We start from the raw sequence: 18,458 nt of genomic DNA, 5'->3' as shown, positions 1-18,458 counted from the left end.
TCAGAATGGGAAAGAAAGGTCATTTAAGTGAATGCGTCATGGTTGTTGGTACCAAAGGAGCTGGTCTGAGTTTTTCTGAAACTGCTGCTCTGCTGGGATTTTTTTCCCACACGGCCATCTTTAGGGTTTAAGAGACAGTTAATCAAATACCATTACAACCAAGGAAGGAGGCATTTGGTTGGTAGCATGAAAGCATGGAACCATCCTGCCTTTGTATCAACAGTTCATGCTGCTGGTGGTGTAATTGTGTAGGGGATATTATCTTGGAACACTTCGGGCCCCTTAGTACCAAATGAACATTGTTTAAATGCCACAGTCTGCCTGATTATTGTTGCTGACCATGTCCATCCCTTTATGAGCAAAGCATATCCATCTTCTGATGGCTGCATCCAGCAGGATAATGCTCTATGTCACAAAGCTCAGATAATCTCAAACTGGTATTTTGAACATGACATTGAGCTCTCTGTACTCATGTGGCTTCCACAGTGACGAGATCTCAATCCAACAAAGCACCTTTGGTATGTGGTGGAACAGGAGATTTTCATCATGGATGTGCAGCTGACAAATCTGCAGCAACTGTGTGATGCTACCATGTCAATATGGACCAAAATCTCAGAGGAATGTTTCCAGCACCTTTTTGAATTTATGCCACAAAGAATTAAGGCAGTTCTGAAGGTAAAAGAGGTCCACCCCCCAGTGCTGGCAAGGTGCACCTAATGAAGTGACTATATATACATTAAGTAGCCACAACATTAAAACTAAAGGCTAACTGCTTTTATGTTATATAATGTTGTTACTGTTAAAACGCCCCCACAGCCACGTGTATACACACACATGTGGTTTATATGCTGAAATAGCCAAGGTCTCTTAAAAGGACAACTATAATGCAAGTTGTCAGTGATGACACTTTTTTTCCTTATGTGGATTTAAGCTGAAAATCCTATTCTGAAAACATGCTTTGAAGTCCCCTGTGCCCCTCCCCAACTTCCCCGAACCCCCCCCCCCTTCCCACACACACACACACATTCCTCCTACCATCCACCTTTTAATGCACTGTTAAATATAAAACTGAGCATGACTTGTCTGTAATAGGCATGGCTTTTCATACCTGCTCCAGTCAATAAGCACTGGATGGAAGAGAGTAGGGGGAAAAAAGGGAAAGAGAAAAACACACAGGACATTTGGGACAAGAATGGTCATGTTTTTTGACCTCTCATAACAATCTCTCTTGACCAGTCACAAGTGTTCGTGATTGGTGCATGTAAATCTTCTTTTACCAGTCAAGCAATGTATCTGTGCACTGACTGAATGAAGCAACTCCATTATGAAAACATTAAAGCCACGTCCTATGCTGTTTGATCCTACCTCAGACTAGCTCACTGGCTCCATACAACTGTGTGTGGTGGGAATATAAATTTACCTCAGCAGAACATGTACCAACTCTCTGAGTTACCAGTTTATTAGGTACACCTGTGTACTCTTGTGCAATGCAATATAAGTATCCATCAATAAATTACACAGTTTGAACATATGTTTAGCATTTCTGTTGAACAAAATATCTGAGTACAGCTCAAGTCTGACATTGGTGTGAGTTGTATGTTTGAGATCCAGCTTAGTCCTTGAACATTAGCATGCATTTTTAGGAGGAAAGCCATGGGAAACTGAGCTGGGCATTTTCACTGAGGCTACATGCTAGCAATATGTAAAGCACAACAAGAAATCCAGGAACTCTATTGCACTTGTGTTTAACTTATATTGAGATTGCCATTTTCATGATATTTTACCTTCCATTCTTTTATTAGAATAGCTATGCTAGCCGTATGTGGCCTCTACTTTAGCCTCGGCAAATACTCGATGGACATTAAATGCACTTTGTACCAACAATTTGTAAGTTGTTGCACTCGTGAATGTCCCCCGATCAATTGCAGTTACTTTACTCTGTCAGAATATCAGTTTGTCCAATACTTTGTCCACCAAAATGTCAACAACTCTTTTTGCACTGCTTCTTTTGAAGAAACCTCCCACCTGTTTGCATCTCTCTTTCCACCCATGCATCATGCATTGGCCCTAATGACTCAGTCATGCTAGAGTAAGCTCCTTGACTTGGCAAAAATCAGTGATTGCCTGGTGATTGCATTGAATTATTTATTTATTTATTTGCTGTTGGAGATTGCAAGTAGTGAACAACTGGAGGTTGAGCATGCAGCACCCTCAGCTTCTGGGCGATCACTTTCAATTGTGAGGTGATTGCATAGGTCTGACTCAGATTGATTGGCAAAAGTTTGCAAATAATTTATAAACGCAGACATATATAAAACCAAAGTTCCCGTGTGCCTGTGTCATTTTGCTGTTAAATCACCATCGTGCAGCAGCTACATCAGTATTTATATAGGAATTTCTGTTTGACATCTATGATGCTCTGACTTGATTCTGAATGTAAGTAGTTAATGTGGATTTCTGTTTAAAGTGAATTTCTGTATACACAGATGGCAACTGATTTGCAGTTTTCACCAGTTTATCACAGTTAATTGCTGCATTATCACAAAGAGAACACATGTAATTGCCAACTTGACCCCCATCCAGCAGACTGAATCCATCATATTGCAGTTTTATTGCCATCTTGATGGCAATAAAGCTCTGAAGACGACAGCTGACTGTGAGTAGTTGCAGGCCTGGTCTCTGTCTTCGAGGTGACCATTTCAAAGGCAACAAGATCGCAAGTTTATTGCACACAGTCGCAATAATTTTGGTTGTGCCGCAGAATCCAGCCACTGTCGTCCCTAATGTGTGACTGCAGCATAAAGTACCACAAGGTGAATTTCAAGGTCATCCAAATGGCCGATGATGGGAGTGCTGTTTGCATTATTTATTAAAAACTGTACCATTCCTCCATATTTACATGGAAGGCATAGTGTGAGCACTTCCCCATGACTTCTCTTAAGCTACAGATCAGCACTCTGTGTCCAATGCACAAAGTAATCGATTTAAAATGCTGAAAAATAAACTTGAACTGAAAGGTAAAAGTCAAATTTGAGCTGTTGCATCTATAGACATTTAGGATTGTACAGTTGAAACACCTGCTTTGTGGTCGACGCTTGTTGCCCTTTGACTTTGCTGGCATGCGGAAACTTTCTCGTAATCTTGTCCAGCCCTGCTATTGCGTGGCTGTCTGGGTTAGGTCTGGGAAATCACAGTGACATCACTTCCCCTTAATCCCCAAAGCATAGTTGGAAATTTACCCAGGTTTAAAGTGTTATACACGCCACATGCCATTAAGCTGGTGGCAGCTTAACGAACATCTCAGCTTTCACACCAAGCTCATCCTCCTGCTAATCTACTGACTGCATTACTAAAAATGCAGACAGTTTTTTTTTTTTTTTTCCCTATGGAACAATGAGTGGCAGCTGAGAAACTTCACTGCAAGCTGCAATTGCTTTGAGTAACTTAGCTTATACATATGTGCTCGCTAACGGGGGGAAATGTGGAAAATGTCTTGCAGGAGCAGCAAAGTCCTGCTAATCCTCCAGCACACCCAAGCAGTGCTTAGTATTAAGAGGGCTGGGCCTTTATTTGGAAATTCAATTAAATGTCGACTGATGAGTCAGGTTTCGCTATACATAGGCCTAAGTCTTGTAATTATAGAGCATGCTGACAGACTGACTAAAATACTCAGCCTTTCTTCTGGAGTTTGTGTGTTCATGCTGTCTACAAACTGCCCCCCCCCCCCCCCCCTGATAACTGACCTGAGGGACTGGCAGCAGCCACAGCATCATAGTGTGTGTGTTAGTGTCAAGCAGCACCACTCTAATGGTCACAATCCCCTGACTGAGGATCAGACCCCTTTGCTTTCTGATGCCATAATGATGCAGTCTCTCTAATCTAAGAACCCTTTGAGATGGAGCTTGAGCTCACAGGCTGTGACTTAGAGGGCCATAGCCTGCCTTATCTGATGGCTTTTCAAAGCTGAAAAGAGAGTAACCTAGTCAGTCTTAGTATTTTAAAAGGGACTAGTTCTGTAGTTGGCTTTCAGCGTGGTGCTTCAGGCTAGAAGAGTTGAAGGATCCGCAGCGTTCCATAATGATAAAGTTACTGCTGTGTCTTTGAGTTTGTGTATTTGATGTTTTCATGTTAGACATTTTTAACAGTAATCTGTTTACTTACTCTGTATTCAGAGCTACAGTATTCAAAGCTCTGTGATTTTTATTTATTTTATTTTTTTTCCCCACACACACAACAGAGTTGAATTTTAGCCAAAGTTTTTATCCGGCCTCACTATCTGGACAGACTACAGTAAATTAACTTCTTGTCAGAGTGTGGAAATGGCATCTAGCTGTTCCTCAGTAGATAATACAGCGCTGTATACCGACTATCCTAGAGCATCTGTGTTTACTGAGGATGAAAGACGCAGCGGGACATTGTACATCTCAGGCAAGATGAAGCAAACGTACAAATGCAACCTTGCTTTGTGGAGCCCCAACAGTTAGCAGCCGATTTGTGAACACATCCCCCCGAGGAAAAAGGCCTTGACCCCACGCTGGTTTCGAGAGCAGAAAAAGCAACTGTTTCCTTCTTCTCCTCGTTCCCTTTCTCATACCCGTCCTCGCTTTCTTCCCCCTCTCTCTCTCTCTACCCTCTCATCCTTTCAAGAGCGAAGTGTCAAAAAACATGGCATCTTACAGCGCTCGCTACAACTCTGAAGAAGAGAAAAGGGAAAAAGCTGTACCACCCAGTTGGGCTGATTGAAGCTGTCTCAAAAGCCTTAGGTGTACGACATTCCTCCTCCTCCTTCCTTCACCGACGCCTTTATAAACAAGTTTCAGACACCCCTGATCTAGTTTGGCAAACTTTCTCCAAAGAGCATTTGAACAGAGGATGAGAAAGTGACACCCCCACATGTTCTTTTTTTGGGGAGTAGAGGGGATGGGGGTGGGGGGGCAGATTCAGGTCTCTACTAACTCTTTTGCTTTTCAATCACTGCTACCTCTCTCCCCTTCTCTCCCTCTGTCTTTTTTTTCTCCCTTTTTTTTGCCTTTTCCTTTCTTCTCTGACATGTCTCCTGTGGTCCCCTCAATTGCACAAGAAATGGTGGTAAATCAAGAAAAAAGAGCCAAAAAAAAAAAAGAAGCAGAATACTTAACAGAGCTTTGTCAAGGATACAGTGTATAAATGTAGCTGAAGTGCAATAATGAGGGGAATCATCTAGAAGGCAATTCGTGTATTTTAGTTGGAATTGTATTTTTAACAGGGCTCTGAATGTAACGTGAATTGCAGACTTTTTTTTTTTTGCTCACTTTCAGTACGTTGTTGGTGTTTTTATTGTATTGTATTTATACGCTTAAACGCTACTGCAGTTAAATGATGGCTTTACTCAGACATCACAGTTACATCCCTTTTGATTTTTACCAAGAAAGAAGGTCTAATGTGGTTTGAGTGTGCCAAGTAATGTTGTGGGAATTTTCTGCTTAATGGTTTTTGATGACTAGAACAAACAAGATCTAGCCTTGGGATGTTGTTAACTGCTGACATAGTCATACACACAGCCGCACTTTCAAAGGAGGAACACTGTCACCCTGCTTTAGGGTTGATTAAGACACCAGAACAGACAGTGACTAAACATGAGTAGGGACATCAAAGCAAATGGTCAGTGTCAGAGACTTGCTTTGTGCCTCCATGCGCTGTGTGTTTGTGAGCAAAAAAAAAAATGTGGGCACTTAACAGCGATGTAACTAGAAAAAGGTGAGAAATACTGATGCTAGATGATGTGACAGAGTGAAGTCATCGCTCGGAGGTTATCAGGTCACCCAGACCACAAAAAAAAAAGAAAGAAAATGACACAAATCCTTTTGAGGTTGCATCAGGAAGGGCATCCGACGTAAAAATCTGCCAAATCAAAAATGCAGAGCTACGCCCTGTGGCAACGCCTTGTAAATAAGGGAACAGCTGAAAGTAGCTAAATATAGGAAATTCTGGTTTAGTAAAGATAAAAGTAACAAAAGCAGAGATGAAAAGACTCAGAGCATCAGCGTACATGGTAAATTTTGCGTGTTTTGATATTCGAATCACATCACCACACAAAAACGCTGTCCTTATTAGGACAGAGGTTTGTGAGCATACGCAAGGTTTAACGTTACATTTGTAACTGGCACCTCAGGCGATGCTACAAAGTAAACCAAAAAATAATGGAACAAGTGGCATTTTGAATAACTTCTACAGGATGTTACCGGTTACACAACCCGGGCCGCAAACCCGTGACAAACGGGAAGATGCACACAAACGCCAATTAAATCATTGTTTATATTAAAAATTAAGTGAAAACAACAAAAAAGAAGTTAAACTATGAAGTCAGTGGTGTAAGTGAGCAGATGAGTGAAGAAATGTTTAGTCCAAGAAACTAAAATCCACAGAAGGTGTCTCAAGAAGAGCCACACAGCAGCTGAGCTCTGAGGGCTTTTGTAGAGTGCTGGCACGCTGGGCCCGTGTGTTGCCAGTGTCGATGATTAGAAACGAGCCTACACCTCCTCTCCAATCCCCGCAGTAAAGCTCTGCCACACAGACAGGCGGAACGGAAGGCAGGTGTGGAGTGAGTCGTCACACATGTAATACGTCTGCAGTGTCATTGCCAGTGCACAAGAGAAAGCCACAAAGAGCCAGTCGAGGTGGTTTGGACATCTCAGCGAGGCGTTTCAGTGATGTCCTGTTCAAAGGAGACTCGAGGCAAGACCCACGACACGCTGGCAAGATTATGTCACTTGACTAGCTTGGGAGCAGAGCTGGACGAGGGAGTGGGGAGTCCTGAACTCGTCCTCAGCAATACATCCACAAAGTGTGAAGCAGATCAGATGTCAAAATTATCCCAAAATGAGGAAATTAACTGTAATTTCCCCATTTTGGGATCAATAATGTATCATCATCATCATCAAGAGGACACAGCCATCTAAAAACATTTTATTGAATTTTTAGTGCGATAACAGGGAAAAGCCACGTAAAGTTATCTGCAAAACAATGCAGCTTACATTGTTATTGTAGTGGCAGCTGCCAAATAGTGATATGCTGCAGTTTGCTTTGGACCACAGATGCACAGGTCACAAAATAAGGAAAGCCATATGTACAGATCCCTTAATACTGTGATGCTTACGGCATTAACTGCTTTTACTTTAACACATTCTTTTTCTGTGACACGCCCCAGACAACGGTTTACTTTTTTTAGTGGTAAGACCAGATTGTGAATAGAAAACTTGCCACTCCCTTTTTTTTTTTAAGGTTTTAAAAGAGCATCACACCTTTATAAGTCTGAGATGACATTTGAGCCGAAGATATTCTTAGCTAAGTTTAAGTCACAGAATTTCAGCAGCCAAATATTTGCATTTTTTTTTTTAAGCTGTCATTTTGAAGCATTGTCTCTCTCCAGACAAATGGAGTCATGTGATGATATATGACTGATGCCTCTTTCAGTGTAAAACTGTTGAAGATGAAAAATAAATTGAATTTTTTTTGTTTGAGTCAATTACAGAAAGTGTTGAATCATTAGGGTTTTGTTTGACTGTGCCAAGAAAGTCCTCTAGCTCGAGGAGATCTGTTCCAACATGCTCGTGACAACACTGAACTTTTGATCCTTTGAAAACAGTGTTGAAGTGAAAACAGCCTTTCCCTGCATGATTAACTACATGTAAATACACACAAGCAGGCTTTTACTTTGTTTATTATAAGCAAACCTGCACACAGACATAATCTTGCAAACAATTGGGTTCATTTGAAGCTCTGTGTGTGGAAAAATCATTTTGTTTCTTTTACTGTTTAATGTGGTTTATTTGATCATCAACTGCACTTGTTTGCGAGATGCTATATATTGTATCATCCGGAGTTATGTTACCTTTGACAGACTGACAGGCTCTGTGTTATTCTGTGTCATGTCTGTGAAACAGTTGGGGACACAGATCTTAGTGTTTAACAAAATGTCTTGCTCACAGTATCTGGTGGTAAAAAGACAAAAGTTGAATCGTGGTGTTAAAGTGTTGTAAATGTTACATATAGCATTTGGTTCTCTGTGTTCTCAGACTGACACGAAGCTCAAAGTGTTGGAGGCCAAGCACCAGGAGGAAAAACTGAAGCTGCAGCAGAGACACGATGCAGAGGTTGAGAAAGTAAGAACAAAAACTAGACGTTTGCAGCACCACCTACCATTACAGATGGATGTTTCTTTTCATTTGCCTTCAGAAGTCCCTTAATTCTTCATGGCACAGATGCAACAAGATGCTGAAAACATTCCTCAGAGATTTTCAGTCCAAATTCTGATCCTAGCATCCAAAGCTAGCAGCAGAAATGAAGACTCATCAGACCAGGTCTTTTGCTGCTGTAGCCCATCTGCTTCAAGGTTCAGTGTGTTTTGAGTTCAGAGATGCTCATCTACATACATTGGTTGTAACAAGTGGTTGTTTGAGTTATTGTTGCCAGCTGGAAGCAGTCTGGCTATCCTCCTTTGACCTTTGACATTAATAAGGCATTTCCACCCAGAGAACTGCAGTTCACTGGATAGTTTCTCTTTTTCAAACCATTCTCCGTCATCCCTAGAGATGTTGTGTGGGAAAATCCCAGCAGATCAGCAGTTTCAAAAATACTTAGATCAGCCTGTCTGGCACCAACAAACATACCACATTCAAAGTCACTTAAATCACTTCTCTTCCTCATCCTGATGCTCAGTTTAAACTTCAGCAGGTCATCTTGACCATGTGTGCATGACTAAAGGGAATGAATTGCTGTCGTGTATTTGGCTAATTACATATTTGCGTTAACAAGTTAACATCTTAAACATCCAGTAAAAACAGCAGTCCTACTCTTACATTAATTCAGTTAGCTCAAACCAACATCCAGTTGTAGTTTATTCTTTGCAGTACATGTCCAAACATCTGGATACAGACCCTGAGAGAACTTGGCTGAATCCCCTTTGGGTGTATTTGTTGTCAGACAACCTTTCATTTAATTGTACAAACTAAGTCTCAGTTGGTGCTAATATAATATCCGCTACATAAATGAATTTTGTTTGTGTAGTCCTTTTCTTGACAGTTTGCTAACTTGGGTGCTCACGAAAAACTATTTAACCTATGCCCGTCACAGATCTTGATTCCCATTTGGTAGCTAATGAAAAGTAAAGGAATGAGTCTCTCCTCTTCTCAACACTCAATGCCACATATAATCACCTCTTCAAAGCTTTTGTCAGCTGGTGAAAATAGCAATAAAGCTGGTTTATTTCACACTTTAGTCGGTGCCCGTCAGTTAGGCTGCAGATCAAGCACCTGGGATCTGTCACGTACTCAGTGTGACTTTCCTTTGCTGCCACAGAAGCTTCTAATAAAACAGAAACAAACACTCCACTTTTCTTTCTACTTTAAGATGCCCATTGCATCTAAGTGTTTGACAAGAGACAGGATGACAGCCAGCTCTCTTTTGCTCTCCCTCTCTCTTTAATTACATACAGATTGCAAGTTATGTCCAATTTAATTTCCACTGAATGTTACCCAATATTCCCCATAATGACTTCAAAGGGGAGTTATTCAGGGGTGCACTTTGACGAGCCGGATGGAAAGTGGACAAGCTAGGTTTAGTTTTAATTAGTCTACTTATAAATAATGTATAGGCTGCTGAAAGGCTACCAGTCATTGTCCCCCTGCGTGAAATCTATAATAGTTCCAAAATATTTAATAAAATCAAGTGCAGAAGAACGTCTTTTTATGTTATTAACATGCAAATGATCAGCGATTAACAATACACCACAGGGTACTGCAGGAACACATTTTAAGATCTCCATTTACCGTATAGTATGTTGGTTTAAATATTTTTGAGATTAAATCAGTTACGTTGTAACTGCAGATTCTGTTGGTGCTTTCTTCAGCAGTTTAATTCAGCTCTCTTCCAGTGATGGTTTTGGTCAAAGTCATGGTTAGCCAGGCTGGACCCCCTTCCCACCCACTCGTGTCTTTTAAAAACCTAAAATGGGCATCCTGAAAGCTGTCATTTCCCACTGTCTGGTGCACTCTCCCTGGACCTGACACTGTGTCATTGCCTTGTTTGGTGGATCCTAAAAAGACAACAATGCCTCTGGGGTGGTAAATGGCAAAAAAAAAAAAAAAATGGGTATCCCTAAATGTTCTGTGAACTTTGCTCCAGTCACCCCATCCTCCTTTCATCTCCCCCATCACACTCACACAGACTCGACTAATAAGGGCACTTATATTGAACAAAATGCTAAAGTATCATGGGCTTTGGGATTTAATGGAAAAATAACCACTGGTCCATTTCAGCCAGAGCCTCATCTGTTGTTGAAAGAACACTGTTTATTCCGTTTTCTTAATGGCATTACTCCAAACCCCCAAAATACAATCCAAAAAATTCCATTTAGCTTAGGGATAGGTTCAGATTGATATTTCAAGTAGATGATTTGATCACTACATGAGCCGTTTTCCACAAGGTGACACTGGGAGAGCTGAGTTTGGATTAATTTGTTTATTAAGTAAGTAACTGTTTGGGAAGGAACCTAGCCTGCTGAATTTCCCTGGCATCTTCTGCACAGTAGATAGACTCACCAGAATGTACTTACATATATATGCATATTATGCAATGGCGTAATTGAGAAACTCTCCATGGCCTAATTTAACTAATTACACACAGATGGCAGCAGCAAGCAGATGCAGTTACCCCGTCACGCCTTAGCACAGGTGGTTCACTCAGCTGCCATTTCTCTCACTTTGCGCACGGTCTCCTAAGGAGTGGATGTGCATGTTAAAGATGAAATGAATGAAGTCATACAGTGAATTTCCACACAAAATGTTCCATGTCCCTACAGATAACTCAGTCTTTACTTAAAGCATATATGAGATAAACTGCTGCACATGATTCATAGCAGATGAAACCTCTCTTTTTTTGTCACAATTGATAATATATTAGTATTCACAAATACTCCTGATGGAAATAAATGACTTAAAACTCGCCACCGTTAAGCAAGTATGACATTGAATGTCCTCAACAACTGCTGAAGTCTTATTTAGCTACTTGTTAGTATGTTTTATGCTGCACAATAAAATGTGAAGATGTTTGAAGCCTGTATTAACCACAGACGTTATTTGTACCATCAAAAAGCACACCACCTTCAAGACAATGGCCATCCATTCATTTTCCTATCCTTCTATAAATCACGGTCGCAGTGGGACTGGAGCCTTTCCCAGCTGTCCTAGGGCAAGAGGCAGGGTGCACCCTGGACAGGTTGCCAGTCTGTTGTAGGGCTAAGTCATAGAAAAAGGCAATCATTCTCTTTCACATTCACACCTATAATTTAGAATCACCAGTTGTCCAAATGTATAATCATGTGAAAAAGAGAGTTTTCATGAGAGTCCATGCAAATATTAACTTGCAGTAATCATTTCCTGTATGACTTTATCAGTCTCCCACATTGTTGTGGATGTATTTTGGCCCACTTTTCTTTATAATGTTGCTTCAGTTCATTGAGGTTTGCATGCATTTGTTTATGCACAGCTCTCTTAAGGTCCCACCACAGCATTTCAGTGAGGTCGAGATCTGGACAGTGACTGGACTATTGTAACAGTGTCATTCTTTTCATTTTTAGCTGTTCTGCTGTAGATTTGCTGCTGCGCTTGGAATCATTGTCCTTTTACACGACCCAATTTCAGCCATCAGATGGCCCCACATTTGACTCTAGAATACTTTTGTATACAGAGGAGTTCACGGTCAACTCAGTGACTGCAAGGAGCCCATGTCCCTTGGCTGCAAACAAGCCCAAATCATGACCCCTCCATTATCGTGCACATAGTTGGTACGAGGTGTTTGTGCTGTAATGCATTTTGGCCGAATGTCATGCTATACATTACATGGCAATTCATCTCCACCAAAGGACATTGTTCCAGAAGTCTGGTTGTTTGTTCATCTTTCCAAACCTGTGCTGCCATATTCTTTTTAGAGAGGAGGCTTTCTCCTCAAAACCGCAGGCCATACTTGTTCAGTCTTTTCTAATTGTGCTTTAACATTTAACATGCTAAATTAGGCCTGTAGAGAATGAGATGGAGCTCTTGGGTTTACTGTAATTTCTCTGAGTATTGCATGGTCTGACCCTGAGGTGAATTTGCTGGGATGTTCACTCCTTGGAAGATTGTGGCATTGTTTTAACACACACCTGAATGCTCCAGATCAGCAAACTGCTAAAACCTTTACTGAGGTAGTCACTCTTGCTGCTGGTCAGTTAATCAAGTGCATTTGAGTAGCAGCACCTGGCTGTCTCTGGACTTTGGGAAGAAGCCAGAATACCCAGAGATAAGCCGTGCCAGATAAACCATGGGGAGAGCATGTGCAAACTCCACACAGAAAGGTCCCAGCCTGTGAGGTGACAGTGATAACCACTGCACCACCGTGCTGCCCTTCCACCCTGAAAAAGACATAACATATGTTTCTCTTTCTGTCTTTGAGTGTGGGCAGTTGTATTTTCCTTTTTTTTTATATCGGGGTCGCATAGTGTATACTTCAATTTAGCCTTTGTGAACTTTGCATGCAGAAACTTTGATAGCTTTGCTGTGACAGATGCCATTTTCTTAGCAGTAAGAAAAAGACAGCTCAATACTTCAGTTGCAGTGTAAGTTCAATCTCCAGTTTCCCTCTCCATTCTTAGATTCTGGACCGAAAAAATGGTGAGATCGAGGAGATGAAGAGCCTTTACCGGACCAAGCAGAAAGAATCAGAGGAGATGATCCGTAAGCTGGAGAAGAAAGGTGAGAGGTCACATGATTGCAGGGTTAACATGAAGGATGTTTATACTTGTGTCTCTGCCACTCAGAGTAAAAAGCCCGAAAAGATACAATTCCACAAAGGATTGCTCTGGTGTAGAATGACATTCTCCAGCTGTGCTGCTCAATCTAAAATTATTGTTTTTTCTTCATTCCTAATTTCCTTTTTTTGTTCTTGTTCCTTTCTTTTCTCACTTGTCTGTTTCTAAGAGCGTTTGATGATAAAAACCTGCTGCATAGGCTTGCCACACAGAAGAAATAGTAGCCATTTAATAGAAACAAAATCTTTACTGTCATTGATTTCCTGACAGCATATCAGTTGAGCTCCAGTGTGTGTGTATGTCTGTTCGTGTGTCCATCTGTTCATACCCCGAGGCAGGGGCTGAGTGCTCTTTGTGTGTTTTGTGTCTGTGCTCACCCACAGTTCAGAGTGTGCTGCGGGAATCCCAGGTCATCTGCGAGAGCAAAGAGAAACAGATTGCAGAGCTGAAGAAGATGTCAAATCAGAGCGCCGACTCTTTAAAAAACGAGTGGGAGAAGAAGGTATGAGGATGAGTTGAAGGGCTTAGATATTCTACAGGCCAAACACCATGTAAGCAGCCCTGAGCCAGAGGAAGACTGTTTGTTAGCATGAGACAAGCAGACTTTGCTTTAAGCAGCCAGGCACTGCTGTACTTCATTCCTTCATTCATATGGTGCTTAAGTTGGTGTGGGTTTTTTCACTGCTGAAAAATGAATGCTCTCTGCCCTAGGTAAATTGTCTTTTCACTCCTACAGCTCCAACTAGTGAAGCTGTGGGGGCTCAATAAGATGCTAATGAAATTTGCACTCATTCTCTTCACCACATCTCTTAGCATGTGGTGAACGATGTTACAGAAGCATTTTTTTTTCTTGGATGACATAAAATAAATTACTGTGTAGCATGTAAATTATGTTTAACCCTCTTCAATAAGAAAGATGCTGCACATATAAAGAAACAGACTGTATTAACTCTGCTAGACCGTGGGTCATTTTCCAACATGAAAAATGTCTTCTTTGTAACCTTTTCAGAATGTTTTCTTAACCTTTAAGTGACCAGCTGGGGTTATTCATATTTATATCTGCTGTTATGGTATTTTTCATTGTCAAAATGTTTCCTACCATGAATCTACTTCTACAACTTTTTGTATTTATTTATTTTTTACAGGAATTGGCGCATTGGTATGGCAAGGATAATGTGAAATGGTGTGGGGTTATTTGACACTCCCTGTCACTTTATTAGGTACATCTGTTCAAATGCTCGTTAGGGCAGATATGTAGTCAGCCAATCACATGGCAGCAATTTAATGCATTTAGGCTTGTAGACATGGTCGAGATGACCAGCTGAAGTTCAAACTCCCACACGAGCATCTCTAGAGTTTACAGAGAATGGCCCGAAAAAGACAAGTTCTCTGGGTGAAGATGCCTTGATGATGTCAGAGGTCAAAGAAAAATGGCCAGATTGCTTCCAGCACACAGTAATTCAACAGTAGCTCAAATAGCCACTCATTACAACCAAAGTATGCAGAAGGATAGCACTGAACTCACAACACATCAAACCTTGAAGTAGCAACAGAAGACCACATCAGGTGCCACTTCTGTTGCCTCTGAACAGAAAACTGGGGCTACCGTTCGCATGTGCTTAACAAAAAATGATTTGAGCAGCGTTGCCTGGTCTGATGAGTTTCGATTTCTGCTGCAACATTCGAATGGAAGGGTCAGAATGTGGCGTAAACAGCATGAAAGCATCGATCCATCCTACCTTGTATGAACAGTTCAGACTGGTGGTGGTGTAATGGTGTGGGTGATATTTTCTTGGCACACTTTGGGCCCCTTAGTACCAACTGAACATTGTTTAAACACAACAGCCTACCCGAGTATTGTTGCTGCCCAAGAATGAAGAATTAAAGCATTTCTGAAGGCAAAATGGGGTGCAACCCAATACTAGCAAGGTGTACCCAATAAAGTGACCGGTGAGTGTATGTATGTCTTAACGTTACAGGGTTTGATGTAATTGTCATTTTGTAACTGTTACCTAAAAGCCCCAGGTTCATGCACTTGTAAACAAGCCAAGTATGGAATGATTGGCTGGTGGAAGGCATTTTAGAATATCTGTCATAGATACAGAAACAGTACAGGTGCGATAAACACAAATATAGCTATTCAAAAAACCCTTTTCCTGTATAAGACTTTATTGGGAACCATACCCATTAAAATAGGTTGGTCACTTGAGTTCGAAATAAACACTTATTACATTTTTTAAAATTGTTTAAAGGTGGAAGTCATGAATATTTCTTAACTCAGATTATATTTATATATATTTTATGTATTTTAATTTCATATAGAATGGCATCTACCAAACCCAAATTAGTGTGCATGTAATCATTAATCACACTTGGGGTTATTACTCTACTTGTTTGGCCAAGATGATGGATAGATATTTTTTTCTTTCTCGTTTTTTTTTTAACTGAAGAATAATCAAGTGAATTTTGTTGGCATATTAAGGATTTTCAGAGCATCGATCGACTTTCGGAAGATGTAGCTGAATCCCAACATTTTCCAGGAGAATGTGAAAACTGCTAGCACTTATATACAGTAGTAGCAGATTTGATGCTGTTCTTAACAGTGAGATATGACTTTGTTGTCTTAAGACCGTGATGACTGTATGCCCCCTCTTTGTTTGGGAAGTGCATGATGTGGTGTCTGGTTGCTGACCACTGCTTGAAAATTTTTTTAAAAATATTAAATTTTTTAAAAAAGAGAAATGATCATTCAGTCATCAGTCCTGGAAGCACAGTGAGGAATATGTGTGCCTGACATGACGGTATTTTATGCCCCTGCAGCTGCATGCTGCCGTGACGGAGATGGAGCAGGAGAAGTTTGAATTGCAAAAGAAACACACACAGAATATTCAGGAGCTGCTGGAGGACACCAACCACAGACTGGCCAAGATGGAGTCTGACTATAACGCCCGGTCACAAGCAACTGTGAGTACAGGAAGTGCAAGTGTGTATGTGTGTGTCCAGTGTTGGAAGTAACTTTTTTAGGTATTTATTTGACTGTTTACATTTTCTTGAAGTGCTCCACGTTTCTGAGGCAGATTATTTTGCAATGATATAATTCTTACAGTGTAAATAAATTAAATGATCACTCTCCAGCTAGTAGATGCTCGAGGCAGGAACATCAGCGAAGTTACCTGCATCCATGTATACTGTGAAAAATTTCTCCTTTGATTTATTAACCATCCCTTTGGCCACCTGAAGGTGGAAGGACACAAACAGCATGTTGATAAATCTGTTCGTTGTGTTAGTCTTACTAAAATATATGCAAATGATACCCAGCACTACACGTGCTTGGATGTCAGATCACAGCAGCTCATCAGTCAGATGTGTGTCATTGCCTCATGTCTTCTTTCTGCTTTTATAGTTAAACAAGCATTTCATGTTTTATTCTTGAGATGCACGAGGGGGCAAATGTTTTAAAGCGCTTGTGACACGAGATGCGTGAGATACTACCGCGGCTCCGATTGATGCAGCGATATAAACAACTTCATCAGCATTTTTAAAGTATTTATTTAAGTCATCTTTTTACAAGTTTAAAAAAAAGAAACTAAATGACAACACCATCTGTGTCTGGCTGTAGATTCAAGGTGTTGTGCGCTCAGGTTCAGTTGCTCTACACACTTCAGACAAGAAAGAATTTTCTGGAGAAGCTACTTTGAAATTATGAATTAGTGCTTAGTCTGATGGTGTCTGCTGAGACCAGTGATGCTGAATATTGGACCCTGTGTTGCTGCACATACCAAAGTAGCAGATGTGCTGGGAGACTCCCACTCAGCCAATGGGCCCGAGGATTTACATATACGGCACTGTGCATAAGTTTTGAGCCACATGTCATTTCTTTATATTTTGCTAGGACAATAGGTGCATGAAATATGTGCAAATATACACAGAAATACAGTATAAGGCGAAAGACTTTCAGATACTGTTCATCTGTTTTTAGGCAATTTTAGTCACATTTTTGTGTCCATCAGTTATGCCACTGAGTGATGATACTTCTGTATTTTTACTCAAGTAGAACTTTTTTTGTTTTACCCTACTTTATTGAATTTATTTTTATATGCTCCTGTTTATTCCATCTGCGTGTGATCACCACTTATGCTTAAGATAGTATGAGCAGCTTTCAGAGATTCATCCTAAACAGCAGCAGGGGATGCAAGTGTTCAAACGCTTAGTGTAGGAAGATTATTTTCTCTGCTCAGCACCACCTTTCACTGGAACAAACAAGATTCCCTGTGACTTGATCTGTTTCTTCTTAAAACTTCGCTTAGTTTTAAATGTGTGCATCTGTCGCATGCCTAATCAGAAAAAAAAAAAAAGTGACCCACAACACTGAGTGGCTGAAATGAAAGGAGACATTCTCTAACCTCTGGCCAAGAATGACTCTCATATCTTATGCCTGTCATCTTTAAAAAGGTCTTTGATCCAAGTATGTATTAAATCTAAGCCATTGCTGTGATTGTGCTTGAAGATGTGCGTGCACACTTGCGTGCACACCTCCCAAAGATGCACTTTCTTTGATGTCATATGAAAGGACTTGGGTTTAAGTGGGATTGTGCACGTTTCATTAGTTGGGACCATCAACACCAGAGGCCAGCTGAATGCACGTGTTTCATAAAAACAGTTTCTATCAGTATCAGTGTTCATGGGCTGCCATACTCACATATCGCCTCTGGCCTTAGTCTGTCAACAGGGCCACATTTAAGAGGCAACAAACACTGGATGGTGTATGGTTGGTTACACCCCCCCCCCCCCTCTCTCTTTTTTTTTTAATAATTATGGACAGACAAGGTCCAAGAAAATGGGGCAAAGGCCCCTGTCACTGTAACAGCTGCTGTCCTTCCTTGAGGTAGGGCTTTACCTACACACACACACACACACACACACACACACACACACACGCACACACACACACTGTGTGTGTCAGGTAAGTTGGTTCAGCACCTCGCAGTCTGTGATTGTTGTGTCTGTGCCTGATCCTTTGGTGCCAGAGTTGCCTTGTCTTCCTTTTTAAGTGAATTAGTCCATAAAGGTCTGTTGACACTTTTTTTGAGTTTTCTGATATCCTTCTTTTGTCTTCCTTGTACAATTTTCAGTCCATACTCCTCACATTATAGCTGTTTCTGCAAAGCGCTACTCCTCTCACTCCTCCTAGAGTGAGAGGTGGGTACACCCTGGATGCCAGTGTATCATAGGGCTAACACAGATTGACATTCACACCTACGGCCAATTTAGAATCTCCAGTTGCATGTACGTCTTTGGAAACCACTGCACCACTGTGCCAGGGAGATGTAGATCCTAAGTTCATGTCCAGGACACAATATGAAAAAGTTCACTCATATCACACGTAACACAAGCAAGCCAGGACGAACTCAAGCCGATGATTCATTCCCTTCAAATGCAGCAGACTGGATGTGGCTAAATAACAAATGAAATGAAGACTGTTTATCTGCCCACCACTACCTGGTGGAGTTTCTGTCCAACAGGGATCACAAGAAGATGCTTCGGATGTTGTTTTTGGCTCTCATCTCTGCGCAGGGCAGAACAGGTAGAGTGACTGAGTAGGTGTTTGGAAATAAAGACAAGCTGCTATCTGCCT

The 18,458-nt window shown here is 41.1% G+C and overlaps 1 protein-coding gene across 6 annotated transcripts in view; it reads left to right on the top strand.

The window, feature by feature from the left end:
• The window catches only part of cep112 (centrosomal protein 112), a 121,141-nt gene that overhangs the window by 24,100 nt on the left and 78,583 nt on the right, over window positions 1-18,458 (top strand). For 5 of the 6 annotated variants that reach the window (XM_030734889.1, XM_030734887.1, XM_030734885.1 and 2 more), the window contains 4 exons: window positions 8,055-8,141; window positions 12,668-12,767; window positions 13,207-13,325; window positions 15,644-15,787. In XM_030734889.1, coding sequence (XP_030590749.1) covers window positions 8,055-8,141; window positions 12,668-12,767; window positions 13,207-13,325; window positions 15,644-15,787 — 450 coding nt within the window. The remainder of the gene's footprint in view (window positions 1-8,054; window positions 8,142-12,667; window positions 12,768-13,206; window positions 13,326-15,643; window positions 15,788-18,458) is intronic. The other variant, XM_030734888.1, reaches the window with a different exon arrangement.

Source organism: Archocentrus centrarchus, chromosome 8 (assembly GCF_007364275.1).
Source record: "Archocentrus centrarchus isolate MPI-CPG fArcCen1 chromosome 8, fArcCen1, whole genome shotgun sequence".
Classification (NCBI taxonomy): domain Eukaryota; kingdom Metazoa; phylum Chordata; class Actinopteri; order Cichliformes; family Cichlidae; genus Archocentrus; species Archocentrus centrarchus.
The sequence above is the reverse complement of the archived record's forward strand: the minus strand, read 5'-3'. Positions and strand labels throughout refer to the sequence as shown.